This window comes from Anolis sagrei, chromosome 1 (assembly GCF_037176765.1).
Source record: "Anolis sagrei isolate rAnoSag1 chromosome 1, rAnoSag1.mat, whole genome shotgun sequence".
Lineage (NCBI taxonomy): Eukaryota > Metazoa > Chordata > Lepidosauria > Squamata > Dactyloidae > Anolis > Anolis sagrei.
In genome coordinates, this window is record NC_090021.1 from 269,263,874 (window position 1) to 269,281,499 (window position 17,626).

At 41.2% G+C, this 17,626-nt stretch overlaps 1 protein-coding gene across 2 annotated transcripts in view; it reads right to left on the bottom strand.

Annotated features, from left to right (window-relative positions):
* Positions 1-17,626, bottom strand: part of PAMR1 (peptidase domain containing associated with muscle regeneration 1) — a 92,358-nt gene that overhangs the window by 59,273 nt on the left and 15,459 nt on the right. For both annotated transcript variants that reach the window (XM_060764787.2, XM_060764808.2), the window contains exons 2-3: positions 2,821-2,997; positions 205-333 (exon numbers count right to left, since the gene is read on the bottom strand). In XM_060764787.2, coding sequence (XP_060620770.2) covers positions 205-333; positions 2,821-2,997 — 306 coding nt within the window. The remainder of the gene's footprint in view (positions 1-204; positions 334-2,820; positions 2,998-17,626) is intronic.

Consider the following 17,626-nt stretch of genomic DNA (forward strand, 5'->3'; position numbering starts at 1 on the left):
CAAAATTTAAGTCCACAAATGTACTTTCCATGGCATTCAATTTCCTCAGCATCACTTCTAGACTCTTGCCAGAATCTGTCCCTAGATGAGCAGTCTGTCAAAACTAGCCCCATATTTCCTTTGCTCCCTCTCCTTCAGTCTTCCTTCTGCTACATTTGAACCACGGTTCCTCTGGAAAATGTGTGTGTCACTGAATATACTCACGCATGCAGTCCCCTCCATACCATCCTGCTCTGCATTCAGCGCAGTAGACACCCTTGATGTAGAAGTTGTCCAGAGTTCCTCCCCAGGATCCATTGCGGCAGGACTTGCAGTTCTCAAAGATCATGCAGCCTAGAAGTAGAGGTAAACCAATAGTTTTTTGTGAATAGGAATTTAGCTATGTCAATAATGATTTTTCTATTTAAGAAAAAAGATGCTTGAAAAACTATGACATCTGGGGAGAATATCTGTGGTTTGATGCCACAAAACGCAGCTTGGAAAAGGTGTTCTGAGCAACATGTATGCACTCATGCATGTGTATGTATATATTGTTGTATGTCTTCAAATCATTTCCAAATTATGCTGCTCTAAGGCAAACCTCTCACAGGGTTATTTGGGGCTGAGAATGTGTGGTTCGCCCAAGATCACCCAAAAAGTTTCAATCATTAGTTGTGCTGTTATAGCTTTGGTAGGCAGCACAATTGACAGCTATTTCTCTTATTGATCCCATGACTGAAAACTGCTGGTTGTGCAGGATTGTTCCTGCTAATGCATTCTATTGCTTTAAACCATGTTCAGGCAAAGTGCAGGGCCAAAGCTCATCTTTGTACATCCAGACCACGTCCCCCCACATTTTTATTCTTTCCAAAACTGCCATTGTGTTTTGCCAGTTGTGAGCCACTTAATGCATTACATTTTTCCACTCCTGCTATCCAAGCTTGTCTTCTCCCATGGATGACAGGAATCTGACACTTTCTACATGCAAAGTATGTGCCACACCGTTGGGCTCTGCTCCTTTCTATACAATATTGGCTTCTGCTTCAGCATTTTTGAGCAACGTATCCATATATGTATGCATGTTATTTCAAGATGATATCTTAACTAGCTTTCTTCATAAAACTTAGAAATATATATGTAGCAGTTGTGCATTTTATAACAACATCCAGAATCATCTAAATAGCAACACTATTTGGACCTAACCAAAAAATGCACAAAATACATAATATAATTTTAACAGACCAAGGTCTTAGAATTACAGGCCTATATTTTCCCAAGATGTTTGTTGTCAGCTAAGGTGGTCTGTGCAGTGGTTCTCAACCTGTGGGTCCCCAGATATTTTGGTCTTCAACTCCCAGAACTCCTAACAACTGGTAAACTGGCTGGGATTTCTGGGAGTTGTAGGCCAAAACACCTGGGGACCCACAGGCTGAGAATCACTCTGGAGGGACATCCATGCAAGCAGAAGCCACTTTTCCTCTTTTACTAAAAGTAGCTTAGAAAGTAACTCCTGGATAACTTTTTCTATACATATTTGAGCAGAGAATGGATCACATACAGGTGAAAATGAAATAAAATTGTATTCCAAAGATATGTAAAAGCCTAGGACCAAAAATGGTAATAGCATCAGTTCCAAAGCAAAATTCTCCACCTCAGAATAGTTCAGCATTCACATTCTATTCTCAGCTCCTGAACAAGCTAACATTCAGTGTCCAAAAATGAAATACTACTGATACAGGATACTGACAAAGCATAGTTCTAAACTACTGAGCTTTATTTGCCACAAAGGAGTGATTCAAATACAGCTGACTTACATCTGTGGATAAAACAAATAAGAGATAATACTCTACAGCTGAAAGGCCACCGGGTTATGTTTGTGCCAAGCAGTAGTAATGAGTGATAAAAGATTAAGGGTCTGGTTAGATTCCAACTGGAAAAACATAGTTTGTCCTAATCTACTTCTAGTTCCTTGGCTTCAAGATAGTGAGACTCTGGAACAAAACAAGATGTTAAGCTAGAATAGCAACATAATGCTACCTTTAATAAATATTCCCATTGGGGATCTGAATATTTCTCTTGAGTAATATATAGGCCAGAATGCAGATCCAAGGGTGCATCTGCACTGTAGAGTTAATGCAGTTTGACACCACTTTAACTGCCACAACTGAATGTTATGAAATCATGGGAGTTCTAATTTTACATTTAATTTAACAATCTATGGCAAAAACTGCAAGGCTCTCACCAAACTACAAATCTCAGGATTCCATAAGAGTGAGCCATGAAAGTTAAAACAGTATAAAACTTCATTAATTCTATAGTGCACCCCCCAAAAAAAGGATTCTGAATTACTCCTAACAGAAATAGATATTCTCCTTGGTGGTTTATTTCTTCTCCCTTTGTCTTTAAAGAGTGTTTTTCCCATATGCTTCTGCTGAGTCTGAACCTAGCAACTGTGTTCATATAGTCTTTAACAAGGCAATGAGCAAACTAGGCCTTGGACTAAGAAAAAGAAATCTCCATCTAGTCTTGAAGCCAACAATGACTTTACTCTCTGGAGGGTTTCCAGGTATGTAGGGAGAAATCCTGGAAACTTTCAGCTCATGGTGTGAGTTTCTATTACTAGGAAAGGGAACACGCTAACGGCAATATGCTAAACGCATTAAGTCTCATCAGCACAGTAAGCCGTTTGTATTGGCACCCACCCATCCTGCAGAGAGAGAGAAAGCTATTCATCATCACACATTGCATGTGCCACCTGCCGACAGATAGAGTCACTGCATGCACGCAGGAGGGATGGATGCCCAATGGGTAGAAAGTATTAAAGCAGTAAAATAGATTTACCTGGATGGATTAGGCAGGAGTCGCACTCATTGTCTTCATTCCTGCAGCAGGGGATGGTGTAACCTACCACTTCTTTCCGTCCAGGACACACACACTTGATCTGATCATACTCACAACACTCTCGACACATGATATTCCACTCAGCTCCTGGACAGTTTTCATTGATCACTGTATACTCTGCAGAAAAGAAAGAGAAAGAGTGTGTGGGATAATAGAGGGAAGAGATCATGATTGACAGAACATGATCCATTCCATTGTAGTCCAAACAGCATATTATGCAGGAGACATTTGAATGTCCTTCCTTCCCTCTCTCCATCTTTCCTTCTAAAATGATGCTATGGGGCAGCTTAAAGTAGCCGGCCTGAGTCTCTCTTCGGAGGTCGAGGTTATAAAAGCTCTAAATAAATAAATAATAAATAAATAAATAGCAAGTTGAAGCTAGTTGACCACTTACCCCATGCCAGAAATGTCCATCTACCCCTAAGCAGCTATATATGTTAAAGAATAACAGAACCATACATTTATAGAAATGGAAGGGATTAGATGAGATGCCATGTTTGCTTATTTATTTATTTAGCTATCTATTTGTCTGCTCTTTATCACAGAAACATAAAATGGGGCAAGATCACGAGGTCCCTCCTGTCCAGCTTTCCACCACACAGGAAAACTGCCTTTCTGCTAAAGCAATATACATAACATAAAACTGGATTAAAACCAAATGCAATTAAAATATAAAAGGAAATGTGAAACAGAATAGAAATGTATCAATAAAAGAAACACTCTAATGACACCTAAAGGTCCCTGTTATAAATTCCTGAAAGTACATAAGGTGTATCTACATGTAAAATTAATCCAGTTTGACACCACATTAACGGTCGTGTCTCAATGCTATGGAATCCTGGGATTTGCTGCTTGGTGTGATGCCAGCTCATGCCAGCAGAGAAGGCTAAACACCTTATAAAACTGCAACTCCAAAGATTCCACAGCATTGAGCTGTGTCCGTTAAAGTGGTGTCACACTGCAAATGCACAGACAGGCTGGGTCTGACACCCATGCTTATTTTGTAAGCATTGGTGTCAGCACTAACATTACACTGAATTATTTCATTTTAAAAAGGTGTTCATATAAAAAGAGTGAAATGTACAAAAATCCCTCAATCCCTCTGTGGTTTAATTCTAGCATCCTCCATGAATACAAAATCAGTGGATGCCATTAATATATTGTAAAGCACTTTGAGTCCCCATAGGGGTGAGAAAAATGGAATGTAAATACGGTCAATAAATAAATAAACAAACAAACAGTAAGTAAAATGCTCAAGTCCCGTTATATACAATGGAGTAGTTAAATGCTGCCCTTTATATAAAATGGCAAAAGCAAAGTTAGCTTTTTGGGTGTTTTCTTAATATTTTTTTCAGTGACACATTACATTTGAAAGCTCCCTGCATGAGGAAAGAGCTGGTGCTTATTTCAATGGGGCAAATAACTGAAAGTTAGACTTTGCCCCTACAATGTGGTTCACATCTTCTTTTATCACCACAGCATGAAATTGTTTCTTTAGTCTGAAAATTGAAACAAGTGCAGTAAAATCACACAACTTCCAGGGTTTTTTAGTTCAGCAAGCCAGCCTAATCAAAAAGTCACCTTGCCAGTCTAGTAGGAAAATTATCAAAAGCCTTACTGATGTGTGATCAAAAGGCAAAGAGAAAGAAGCTGATGTTATATTCAAAGAAAATGGGGCTTTTAGTCAAATATCTAGAGTTGGAACCAAGTGGATTTTTTGACAGAATCTGGAATCTGATCCAAACAATATCATCATATAATAGGAATAGTGGTACAACAACAACAACAATAATAATAATAATAATAATAATACACTTTATTTATATTCTGCTCTATCTCCCTGAGGGGACTCGGAGCAGATTACAGAACATATACATGGCAAACATTCAACACTGTTATACAATTAACAAAGACAGATAGTACATAGACAGAGGCAAGGCTTCCCTCCTTTTCATTTCCAGCATCTGGAGGCTGTGCTTGACTTGGCCATGAGGTGGTGCTGTTGTTCCATTTCCCATGCTGAGGAACCTGTAGTCCATGGATGCTTCCTGATTTCCTTCCTGCCAGCATGACTTCTTCAGGGGTGCCTTTTACTTCCCTACCAAAGTGGTATCTATTGATCTACTCACATTGCTGTTTTCAAACTGCTATGTAAGCAGAAGCTAGGGCTGCCAATGGAAGCTCACCCCACCCCATGGCTTGAACTGCCAACCTTCTGGTCAGCAAAATATTTCTGTAGCTGGCAGTTTAACCTGCTATGCTAACCATGGCCCCTATTCTGAAAAAATGTAGATTTTTGTTTTTTAGAATATGATTCCCAGGAATGAGCCACACTTGCCGGAGGCTTCTGGGAGTTATATTTTTTTAGTTTTGTGTGGGACACACTATTCCAAGTATCTGCCCTGGTGTCCATATTTCTGTGGTTATTGGAAAATTGTTGTTTGTACCATAGTTTGTTCCTTCTGAAACATGTAGCTTGTGAGCAGCTTTGAAAGAATCACACTCAAAGAACCCAAGAAATCCAAAACAATAAGGGTTGACAAGTGCTGTGCTCTCACACACAGATCGTGTAGGTTGGCATCACTCCTGTCACAGGTGTGTTACCTGCTGTCATGTCCCTTGGCATTCCAGCTGCTCTCTTCCACGTTCCACTGCAGCCAAGTGTCATGGGTGGCTCTCCCTGGTAACGGAAGCAGCCACAGTGCTGAAATAATGGGCTTGAGAGTGGAGTGATGCTGGCAAGACTACCCGATTTGTATGTGAGAGCTCGGGACTTGCCAACCCTTATTATTTTAGGTCTCTTTGGGTCTTTTAAGTGTGATTGTTTTGGGGGTGTCTGCTTTCCTTGGTGAAGGGTTTATCCACCATTTAATATGGTACAATACTGTATGTAAACAAGAAACATGATGACATGACTATTTGAATAAATGTTGATTGTTTTGTTCAAGAATAAATGTGGAAAAATAATACATCCTCTGAAAATAAGCCCTAACACATCTTTTGGAGCAACAATTAATGTAAGACCTTGTCTTATTTTCGGGAAAACAGGGTGTACCTGTTTTGTCACAGCCCATAAGAATGAAGAACTCCATGTCTTGAGATTTAATAACAAATAGGAACACACCAAGATATATTAGGATGACTACTGTGTAGATTACATGAACCTAACATACAGTTCTCCAAAGCTATGATACAAAATGCACCTAAGAGAAAAGGTTTAGAAACACAGCCTTCACTTCACTTGGATTATATTTAATGTTGCATTGATTAAAGTGCTGGACTAGGATTTTAAGAGACCAGAGTTCAAATCCCTGTTCAGCTGTTGAAACCCACTGAGTGAACTTCAGCAAATCACACTCTCTCCATCTCAAATGAAGGCAATGGCAAATCCCATCTGAAGAAATCGTGCCAAGAAGGAAAAAAAACCTTAGGGCTGCCATAAATCAGAAATGTCAAAAATCACTTGAAGGCACAAGTGGTATTCTGATCTTTTTAAAAAGCAATTCCTAACATTTCTTTCTTTCATATAGTAATATTTATATTATTACAGCAAAATGAGAAATCAGCTAAATACTGAGCTGTCATTTTGCTTTCACAACCTTATTATTTTCCTCTCATTCCACCCTTTGCTCTGCTTACCATCTAGCCTGAGGAATGATTGTAGAGAATGTGAAACATTGTGCATTCTTTGTGACCTCAATGCCCTAATGTGGATTTTGAAGTCTTGTTATTGTTTATCATCTTTTATGTTTTATCCCTTAGAGCTGAAATGGAGCCATTAATATGCAGTCTTCATTATCATTGTGAAATGTTTACATGTGTGCTGTGTTTTCTGTAGTTTCCTGAAAATGCAATTTTAGGTTTATCTACACAAAAATGTCCCATTATTTTGGTAGAAACCTACTTCTAGATAAATGTGTATGGAATTATAGCCTGAGATTTTCAACCTAGCAAATCCTGCCAGTTCCCTTGAAAAAGGCAAAAAAAAAAAAGGCTAAAAATCTGACTGTCAATAAAGAGACCATTTTTGCCCATTTCCTCATCCTTCCATTGGTGTGCTGTCTATATTCAGCAAATTGAAATTTAATGAGCTGACAATGCTGTCTGGGTGTCCTTCAATCAACAGAAAGACCCCAAGACTGTTTTGTGGAGCCTAGAGATATGAAATGAAAAAGGCAATTGCAAAAAAAAGAAATAAGAAAAACTTAATGAGACACCCATTTTATTTTTTCAGAGCAGCAGTCATCTTTTTCTGCTTTGGGTTCCCTGCTGTTTTCGACCTGGATTTCTTGTAATACTTGCAAAATGGCCATATTCTAATTTAGGCACAGTAGTGAATTTAATATAGTCCTATACACAAATTCCCAGAAATAAATCCAGTGGAAACCACACTGTTATTAATCTTTTTATAATTTCACTGATTCTGTACATAGAATAATATACACAGGTTTTTGTTTTTTTTTTACTGCTTGGCACTCCTTACACAATTTATATTTGCATTTGTGAAGGATTTAATAATGGCTGTTTTCCTGATACCACATCATATCATGGATACTTTTCACCATATGACACTGAATGATGAGTTCAAAAAAAACAGGATGCTATCTGTCTACTCATTTATGTGCACTTCTTTGTGTGGAAAAAGCACCATAAATAGAAAAAGAAGGCAACAACGGCACATAGGAAACCAAAATAAGACATTCCTGCACTGTTTTGTGGTAGAGATTACACCACAGGTTCGATTACTGGCATCTCTGTCTACATTCTTTACATAGGGACAAGCAATGTTTTTTTCTTTTTGATTGTTCGTTCCAAAGGCAACTGGTAGATTCCATTTCAGTGGGTCAGTGAATCCCTTCCAGATTTTGGCAGAACTTTAGAGGAGGAATTCTAGGTGGTGTCCCCTATCCCCAAAATATATTCAGCATCTTTCTTTAAAGTTCAAACTGAAATCTTTTGTCAGTGCCCACTGACACTGAAGCCACTAGCCACCACTGATTCAAACTGTTATAACATACGATAAACATTGGCCAGCATCCTGTTAGTGTCATTTGAATGTGTTAGTTGCCACAGTATAAAATACATGTGTATGTTTCAGCTTTGCACTGCCCATTTAATATGGTTAAATAGCAACCAGTCATCAACAGGTGTCACACAATGCTGCTATTCTACATTGGGGCTACTGGTGGCGTAGTATATCTTCATATGTGTATATTTATGATACATTGAGGCATGTTGGATTGCAACCATTGTTTTAAAATGGTTTGAGTGTTGGGTGAAATTCAGGTATGGCTTTCTACGTGCAAAAATACTTCTTCCCATACAAATAAAAGCACATATTTTTCATAGAACCATTGAACCAGTGGATTTATGTAAGTTTTGATGTAACATTCAACAAGTGTTTTATGTATTTTACTGTGTTGTCGTTTGTGTCTTTGGTTTTTATTTTACTTTACTGTAATTTGTTGTTTGGGCTTGACCTCATGTAAGCCGCCCCAAGTCCCCGTTGGGGGAGATGGTAGCAGGGTATAAATAAAGTTTATCATTATTCATTATTATTAAGTGACTCTACATACTTTATCATATAAGGCAGGCAAACATTGTCACTCATTTCCTGTCACTCACCCTGTGGGGGATCTTTCTTTTACATAAGGAGGTCATTAATGGATTTATGTTTATAAAAGAAACACTTTCCAGGCTGATTCCCACTGGGAAACAGTGGGAAAGAAGTGACATCATGTGATAAGTTGAAGGCAAAGACACTGTTCTGCTGAAACTGCAATTTGCTTGCCTCATGTGATAAACTTTTACACCAGAGCAATTAGTTTGAGATTTTAACTCAAGGTGTTTACTCATTATATTCCAGTGTGGAGACCCTTATCTTTAAACCCTACAACAATAGAAATACAAGATATAAAGAAAATTTGAGGGATTTCCTGGATTATTAAATATCAGGAAGCAAGCAGGGGGGTTCAGGACAGGTTCAACACATAAGAAAAGATAACTGAAAACTAGTAAGAAGCTCTTGTAATCAGGAAACACTGTGCACTCTTTTGCATAAAACCTTGCTCAATATCACAAGATTAAATCTTTTTTTTTACTAAGGACCTCATCTGACAAAGGCTTTCCTCCATTTCTACACACTTCAAAGTAAGAATCCCACAGAATCAATCAAACGACGCAGAACTGCTTCTGGTGTTCACCCATGGGATTCTGTCTCCACAGCATGTAGAAATGGGAAGATTTGAAGGATGGACAGGAATTGATTCCACTCCTCTTGCATATGTAAAGGTAAAGGTTTCTGCTGATATTAAGTCTAGTTGTGTCCGACTCTGGGGGATGGTACTCATCTCAATTTCTAAGCCAAAGAGCCAGCATTGTCCATAGACACCTCCAAAGTCATGTGGCCAGAATGAGTGCAAGGAGCACCATTACCTTCCCGCCAAAATGGTACCTATTGATCTACTCACATTTGCATGTTTTTGAACTGCTAGGCTGGCAGAAGCTGAGGCTAGCAGCGGAAGCTCACCTCACTCCCCGTATTTGAACAGCCAACCTTTTGGTCAGCAAGTTCAGCAGTTCAGCAGTTTAACTCACTGCACCAGCAGGGGGCCCACTCCTCTCACACATAAATGCTTAAAACTGGTATTTTTCTTAACAATCTTCTTTGATGTGCCTCCATTGCTGAGACCCACAATGGTGTGTTTTTGTAAAAGAGAGCTTTATATCTCATCCATGTCCTCAGTAGGGAGGCTCGCACAAAATGATTACCAAATTTTTTTTCTTTTAATTCTCTATTATACCAAACATATGCGTGCCATCCTACTCTCAGGTCATGACCTTCTAAATTTAAACACTTTTCTTTGTCTAACGTCATCCAGTCTCTTATCCATGACAGAGCACATGCCTCATGATAAGTCTTCAAATCAGGAAATCCCAACCCTCCTCTGGATTTTTTATCTATCAGATTTATGTAGTTTATTCTTGGCCTTTTTCCTTTCCAGACAAAGGAAGGGTTTGGCCAAGATATAAGGATATCTTGGTAAAAGGGAAAATGGAGATTAAATCTTTTGAACAACTCAAGAATTTTTATGGCAATATAACTTGGCTACATTATTTACAAATTAAAGAATATTTCAAACAAGATCAAAAAATTGGTTTTGACTGGGAAGAAAACACATGGGATAAAGTATTAAGAATACAAAAGAAAACAGTGACAATACTCTATAATAAATTGGTCCAATGGCAAACGGAAATTGAACAGGTGAAAACATGTATGATTAAGTGGGCCGAAAATTTAAGACGACCCATCCAGTTTAGAGAATGGGAGCAAATATGGAACAAAAAGTTGAAATATACATATGCCATGGACCTGAAAGAAAATTGGTATAAAATGTTTTATAGATGGTATTTGACACCGAATAAACTTAGTCATATGTATCAAAATGTCTCAGATAAATGTTGGAAATGTGGGGAACAAACAGGCACATTCTACCATATGTGGTGGACTTGTAAGGATACAACTAAGTTTTGGGCTTCGGTCCATGAGGAAACGCAAAAGATGTTGAAGAAGAGATTCAAAAAGAAACCTGAGTATTATTTATTGGGATTTACAGATTCGGATTTTAAACTGGATGAGAATGAAGACAAATTATTTACATACTACACTACAGCGGCAAGGATTGTTTTTGCCAAATATTGGAAGAATGACCAAATACCGACCATTGAAGAATGGTTGGAGAAAGTTAAAGAAACAAGAGACATGGATGAACTAACTTTTTTGATGAGAAGAAATACTGGAAAATCGCTAAAGAGAACAGACTGGACCTTTTTCTATGACTACGAAAAGAAACTTAAAGATAAAAGTTTTAGAGGACAAGAATAGATAAGTAAGTTGGAGAAGTAGAGTGAGAAGATCCTGAGGTTGGAGTGGAGGTCATTTTAGATTAGTTTAGGTGTTTTTTTTGTTGTGTTTTTGTGCTACCCTTCCTTCTTTTCTATCCTCTTGTTATTGTTCCCCCTCTTTCCCTGTGTTGATTTATAAAATGTTTAATAAAAATTATTTGGAAAAAAAAAACTGGTATTTTTCTTGGGGTTGGAAGTGGTGCATTTGTACATTTAAACTCCATTTTGTGACATTTCAGTATGCGCATACATGTTGGCAGCTTGTTAATGCTCCTTGATTCTCTTTCTGTCACCATTATTCTTCAGACAAAGAAATAGACCGGGAATTTTTTTATTGTTGTAACTGTAATAAAATATTTGACATTTTTCCTTTTTTAAAGTTTCCTGTTAAATACATGGTTGAGACTTATTGCTCTAGCAGAGAAGAAGGAAGGTGATGTTGGGGTGTGGGTGGGATACATCCTCCCCCCCCCCCCAACATATGTATCTGCTATTAAATTTATTATTGTTCTCACTGAGAGCTGTGCTTTTTTATTTCTTTATTTTTTTTAGTTTTGAATCCCATTGCTTTGGTCTCGCAGGAGAAAGTACTTCCACAACTGCAAAGTTTTTATTTAAAAACCAAGAAAGAAAATAAGGACAGTGATGTGGAAGTGCCAAAGAGGAAAAATGGGAGGAGATAACACCTACCTATGTGCCGAGAAATAAAGCAGATGGTTGAGCTAGAAATGGGAGAAGGTGATCCTGTGTGATGGGGCTGAGTAAGTTCTCCATCTTCTTTAAAGACAGAATGCCATGGACCTCCACAAGAAGACGACGATTCCACCCTCTTTCCCCTCCTTTGGAATGAGGTCTATAGCAAAGATGCAGAACCAAACGACCTGGGATATGCCACCAAGCGCCACCAATCATAGGCCAGTCCATTACAAGGTCCTAAATATTTCTGTACATTTTCTACAACAGAATAATACCATCACCAGAGTTCTTTTCACTGGTTCAACTAAGTATCTTATCTGATAAATATAAATATTATGTTTTGATTCTCATAGTTATCATGCTCAGTATGACACTATCTTATCACACACTGTTTTTAAGCTGTCAAGGAGAACAGAGAAGGAGAAAAATATACTCTTATTAGAATTGGAAGAGGAGTGCAATAACTTGATCCAACTCAATTCTCTGGATGCAAAGTTCTTTTTTCCTCTATTTTTCACTGCTAGAAGTCCTACATGTAAAATTCAGAATTAAGGGAAATATGTATTTCCATGAATACAATCTTCATCAACCAGACTTGTATACTGAACCCATGTTTGTCTTCTTGCTCAAAAACAAAACACACTAAATACAAAATACATAGTCAAAGAAATATACCCACTATGATAAACAAGAGTCTTTAATCAATTAGAGGAGTGTTGCGGTCTAAAAACACACTACTTTTCCTTTAAGTGTGCAGAACATAATGACAGGGAGTTACACCTCCATCTGTGAAACCTGAATTATATTCTTTCTGTATGGTGCTTATGGAATTGAAGAGTGGAATTGAATGCTGAATTATATATCCTAGTCACTTCAGTCATATAGTAAAAGTCAATAATGCAATGAAGGCTGTTTAATTTTCCCTATGTATTCATGGGGAAACTCTTTTGAGCCAAGCCTTCCGCTAATGGAAATGTTTTAAAATTACTTTTTGTTCTAAAACTCCCTAAATCCCTCAACCAGCATAAGAAAAAGTAACTTCTCCAAGCTTGGGTTGATGGAAAGTTGTGTGAATGGCTGTAGGTTACAGTATTAGTGTGCTCTACTTAAGGTGTGATCCACCATGCTAATGCATTTTCAGTATATAACTTCTCAATTTACAAGTCCTTGGCCCTGTAAATATTCATTTCAAATGGAGAATTAAATGTTTAAAATAAAATGGTCAAGCTGTTGGTGTCAACTGACCAATTCTAATGGAGTGCCAATTTTGCTGCTTTCTTGTTTTGAAGACTACCTTTTCCCAACAGTTTCCTGAAACCAATGTATGTGTATGGGCATGTCTAAATGGAGCAGAAACCCCAAACTGGGGCAGAGGTTGCTTCTGGGTGTCCATACAATGTTCTGGGACTTCTGTCCACTAATGTGGGATAAAACTGGTTAATCTGATTTTAGCCTGCATTACCAGAACCAGTGAATGCTAAGTGTATTTGAAACTCTGGAGCAGCCCTAGACTTTTGGGTTGGCATGAACAGCTGGGCTGATGCTAATTTGAACCCGTCCCACTATTCATATGACCAGTGCTGCCATCCCTTTCCCTGGAAAAGATTATGGACCTTATCTAGGCTGTTTGTCACCACAGCAGTGGCCACAGAGCTCTGGAAAGCTCCTAGCCATCACCAGGCACCTTTGCTAATGCCTTTGAATGGAGCAAAGAATTGAAATTCTAGACAACAAGATGCTACAAAATGAATTGAAAACAAATTTAATGAATTTTCTTAGACAAGGAAGTGTCTGTTTTTCCCATCACAGAAATATCTAGGCACATACATGACTCACACAGCGTACCTGTGCCAAACCTCCAGTGAAAGTCTGTCCTAAATTGTAGGGCTGTGAAACATGTGGTGACAGAAGCCCCAGAAGAAATGCATTTTTAGCTTGTCTAGAAAGTGGAGAACAAAAGGACAATGGAATGGAAATAATCCATCAACCAAGTTTTAATCCTTAATATAGCCTGCAGCATCTGGTAATAGTTAGTGATCTCTCATTTATTTATTTATTTATTTATTTATTTCTTGCACTTATTTACCGCCACTCTCAGCCCAAGGGCGACTCGTGGCGGTGAACAACAACATAGAAAAGACAATTTACAATAATCAGGACAATACATAACATACTACTACTAATTGACATATACTTATACTAAAAATCCGCTTCGTCGTATCATGGGTCATAAACAGTCTCATGGTCGTGGTCCATTCCGGTCGTCATTGCCAAGGATATAGTACTCAATTGAAGGCCAGCTCGAAGAGCCACGTTTTCAGGCTCCTACGAAAGGCCATAAGGGAGGGCGCCTGCCTGACTTCGGCAGGGAGGGCGTTCCACAGCCGGGGGGCCACCACCGAGAAGGCCCGCTCTCTCGTCCCCGCCAGGCGTGCCTGTGAGGCAGACGGGACCGAGAGAAGGGCCTCCCCGGATGATCTCAAGGTCCTCGTGGGCTCGTAGGCCAAGATGCGGTCTGCAAGGTATTTTGGGCCGGAACCGTTTAGGGCTTTGTAGGATAATACCAGCACCTTGAATTGGGCCCGGTAGCAGATCGGCAGCCAGTGGAGCTGGGACAGTAGGGGCGTTGTGTGCTCCCTACGCCCTGCTCCTGTTAACAACATGGCTGCCGCGCGCTGGACTAGCTGGAGCTTCCGGGCCGTTTTCAAGGGCAGCCCCACGTAGAGAGCGTTGCAGTAGTCGAGGCGGGATGTGACCAAAGCGTGTACCACCGTGGCCAAGTCAGACTTCCCAAGATACGGGCGCAGCTGGCGCACGAGCCTAAGCTGTGCAAATGCTCCCCTGGTCACCGCTGAAACCTGGGGATCCAGGCTCAGTGACGAATCCAGGGTCACACCCAAACTGCGAACCTGAGCCTTCAAGGGGAGTGCGACCCCATCCAGCACAGGCTGTAACCCTATACCCTGTTCGGCCTTGCGACTGACCAGGAGTACCTCTGTCTTGTCTGGATTTAATTTCAGTTTGTTCGCCCTCATCCAGACCATTACAGCGGCCAGGCACCGGTTCAGGACTTCGACGGCCTCCTTAGTAGCAGGTGGGAAGGAGTGACAGAGCTGGACATCATCTGCGTACAGATGACACCGCACCCCGAAACTCCGGATGATCTCACCCAGCGGCTTCATGTAGATGTTAAACAGCATGGGGGACAAGATGGAACCCTGAGGAACCCCACAAGTCAACGGCTGTGGTGTTGAACAGGAGTCCCCCAATAACACCTTCTGGGTACGACCCTCCAGAAATGACCGGAGCCACTGCAAAGCAGTGCCCCCAAGACCCATCTCTGCAAGGCGCCCCAGAAGAATACCGTGGTCGACGGTATCGAAGGCCGCTGAGAGGTCCAGGAGCACCAACAGGGACACACTCCCCCTGTCTAGCTCCCGGCGCAGATCATCCACTAAGGCGACCAAGACCGTCTCGGTACCATGTCCCGGTCTGAAACCAGACTGTGCCGGATCCAGATAATCCGTGTCTCTCAAGAATACCTGGAGTTGTGAGGCCACCACGCTTTCCATGACTTTGCCCAAGTAGGGGAGATTGGAAACAGGCCGAAAGTTTTCGAATTTAGTGGGGTCCAGTGATGGCTTCTTCAACAGCGGCTTTATAATAGCCTGTTTTAGGCTCGCTGGAATCTTGCCCTCCCGAAGGGAGGCATTCACCACCACCGTTACCCACTCGGCCAATCCCCCTCTGGCCTCCTTCAGAAGCCAGGATGGGCAGGGGTCTAGGATGGACGTGGTGGGTCTCATTCCTCCAAGTATCTTGTCCACATCCTCGGGCTTCACAAACTGAAAAGAATCCAACAAAATAGGACAAGCAGGTGCTTGAGTCACATCCACAGAGACTGCATTTAACGTGGCGTCCAGCTCAGAGCGGATCAAAGCGACTTTGTCTGCAAAGAACCGAGCAAATGCTTCACAGCGCGTGGCCGAATTGTCAGGGCTCCCACCTGAGGTAGGGGGAGTTAAAAGACCTCTGACAATCCGAAACAACTCCGCCGGACGGTTTTTTGCAGACGCAATAGTGGCCGCAAAGAAAGTTTTCTTTGCGGCTTTTATTGCCGCGGCGTATGCCCTTAGAAAGGACACAAACCGTGTTCGATTTGGCTCGCTTGGGTCTGAGCGCCACACACTCTCTAGAACCCTCTTCCTTCGCTTCATCGCTGCCAGCTCCTCGGTGAACCAAGGCGCTGGTTTAGCTCGGTTACTTGAGAGGGGACGTTCCGGAGCGATCCTGTCAATTGCCCTGGTCATCTCCCCATTCCAGAGAGCGACCAAGGCATCGACATGGTCACCTACCGAGGTGGCGGGAAACTCCCCAAGAGCCATCAGGAATCCGTTCGGATCCATAAGCCTCCTGGGGCGGACCATCTTAATGGGTCCTCCACCCTTGCGGAGGTTAGGGGGCGCAGTGAGCCTAAATCTGATCAGGAAGTGGTCGGTCCATGGCAACGGAGAGATAGATAACTCCTCCACACCGCCACCCTGCTCCCATCCCTGGCAGAAGACCAAGTCCAATGTGTGTCCAGCACAGTGGGTGGGGCCAGTTATTCGTTGGGACAGCCCCATGGTTGCCATGGCGGACATGAAGTCCTGAGCCGCTCCTGTGAGGGTTGCCTCGGCATGGATGTTGAAGTCCCCCAGCACAAGAAGCCGTTGGGACTCCACCGCCAGGCTCGAGACCACCCCTGCTAGCTCAGGTAGGGAGACTGTAGTGCAGCGAGGTGGACGGTACACTAACAGAATCCCTATTCTGTCCCGGTCACCCACCCTCAGGTGGACGCATTCAAAATTTGTGGTCTGCGGGATGGGGCTCCTGGTCAGATGGATTGAATCTCTATAGACCACTGCGACCCCGCCTCCCCGTCCTCCGGCTCTTGGTTGGTGTTGCACGGAGAAACCTGGCGGGCAAAGCATCCAAACACTAACCAGGGCTGCTCCTGCTTATGGTTCAAGATCATATGGGATCTAGTACCTTTAGGACAGGCATGGGCAAACTTGGGCCCTCCAGGTGTTTTAACAGCCTACCAACTGTTAGGAATTGTGGGAGCTGAAGTCCAAAACACCTAGAGGGCCGAGGTTTTCCCATGTCTGCTTTAGGGTATTTAGGTCATGGGCTGTCTAGCTCTCCAGATATTGCTGAACTACAACTTTCATAATTTCTCATTATTCGTTATGCCAACTTAAACAGAGAAGAATAAAAGTCCAGTAACACCTGAAAGTCACAAAGCCCCCATCCCTGGTGTAATTACTTTCCAACTCATTTAAGAAGAAGAAAAATACTGTATTGATACAACAGCCACAGGAAACTCTAATACCTCTGAGAACTCTTTCTCTAAGGTGAATAACTGCCTCAAGATCCCATTTTGACAGAAACATGGCATGGGGAGAAAGAGTAAAACTCCCCCCCCCCACCCCCACCCCCACCTCAAATAGTCCTGAAGCTATCCAAAATGCTGCAAGTGCTATTTATATCACAAAAAGTTGTCCATTAAAATTGCTTCCAACACTGAAAACCATCTCCCAATTTGCTGAACATCTTGTGGTCATTCCTGGCTTGGTAAGAATAAGAGAATACTCCAAAAGACACACATATTCTTGTCCCATTGTTCCATCATCTATTTAAAAAGTTAAATAGGAGGGTTTTTTAAAGAGCCATATAAGGAACTTGGAGATTTTTCTTGGCAGAGAAAAGTATGACATAAACTGTTGTTGTTTCCACACATGACACAACTTTTTGACCTTTCAGCAAATCAGCTCGCCTCTCTGGAAGTCCACAAACATTGAGGACTCTTAGTGAGTTGAGGGAAGGAGCAATGTTAAGGTCAAAGTTAGAAAGTTAGTTTTTAGACCACAAATCTCAGAACTCACAAGCTGTCTGGAGGAATACTGGGAGTTATAGTATAGGATGTAATTTTTTCCTAGTTTAACTAGATTGATGTGTTACTTCTCCCCATGATTTTTTAAATTGGCAAAAAATAAAAATAAAATCTACCCATTGTTCATCAATGTTATAACACATTTGAGATACTGGAAGATCTTACTCCTGCATTCTGCATTGGAAGTGTGACTCACTGAGGAGTGGCAGG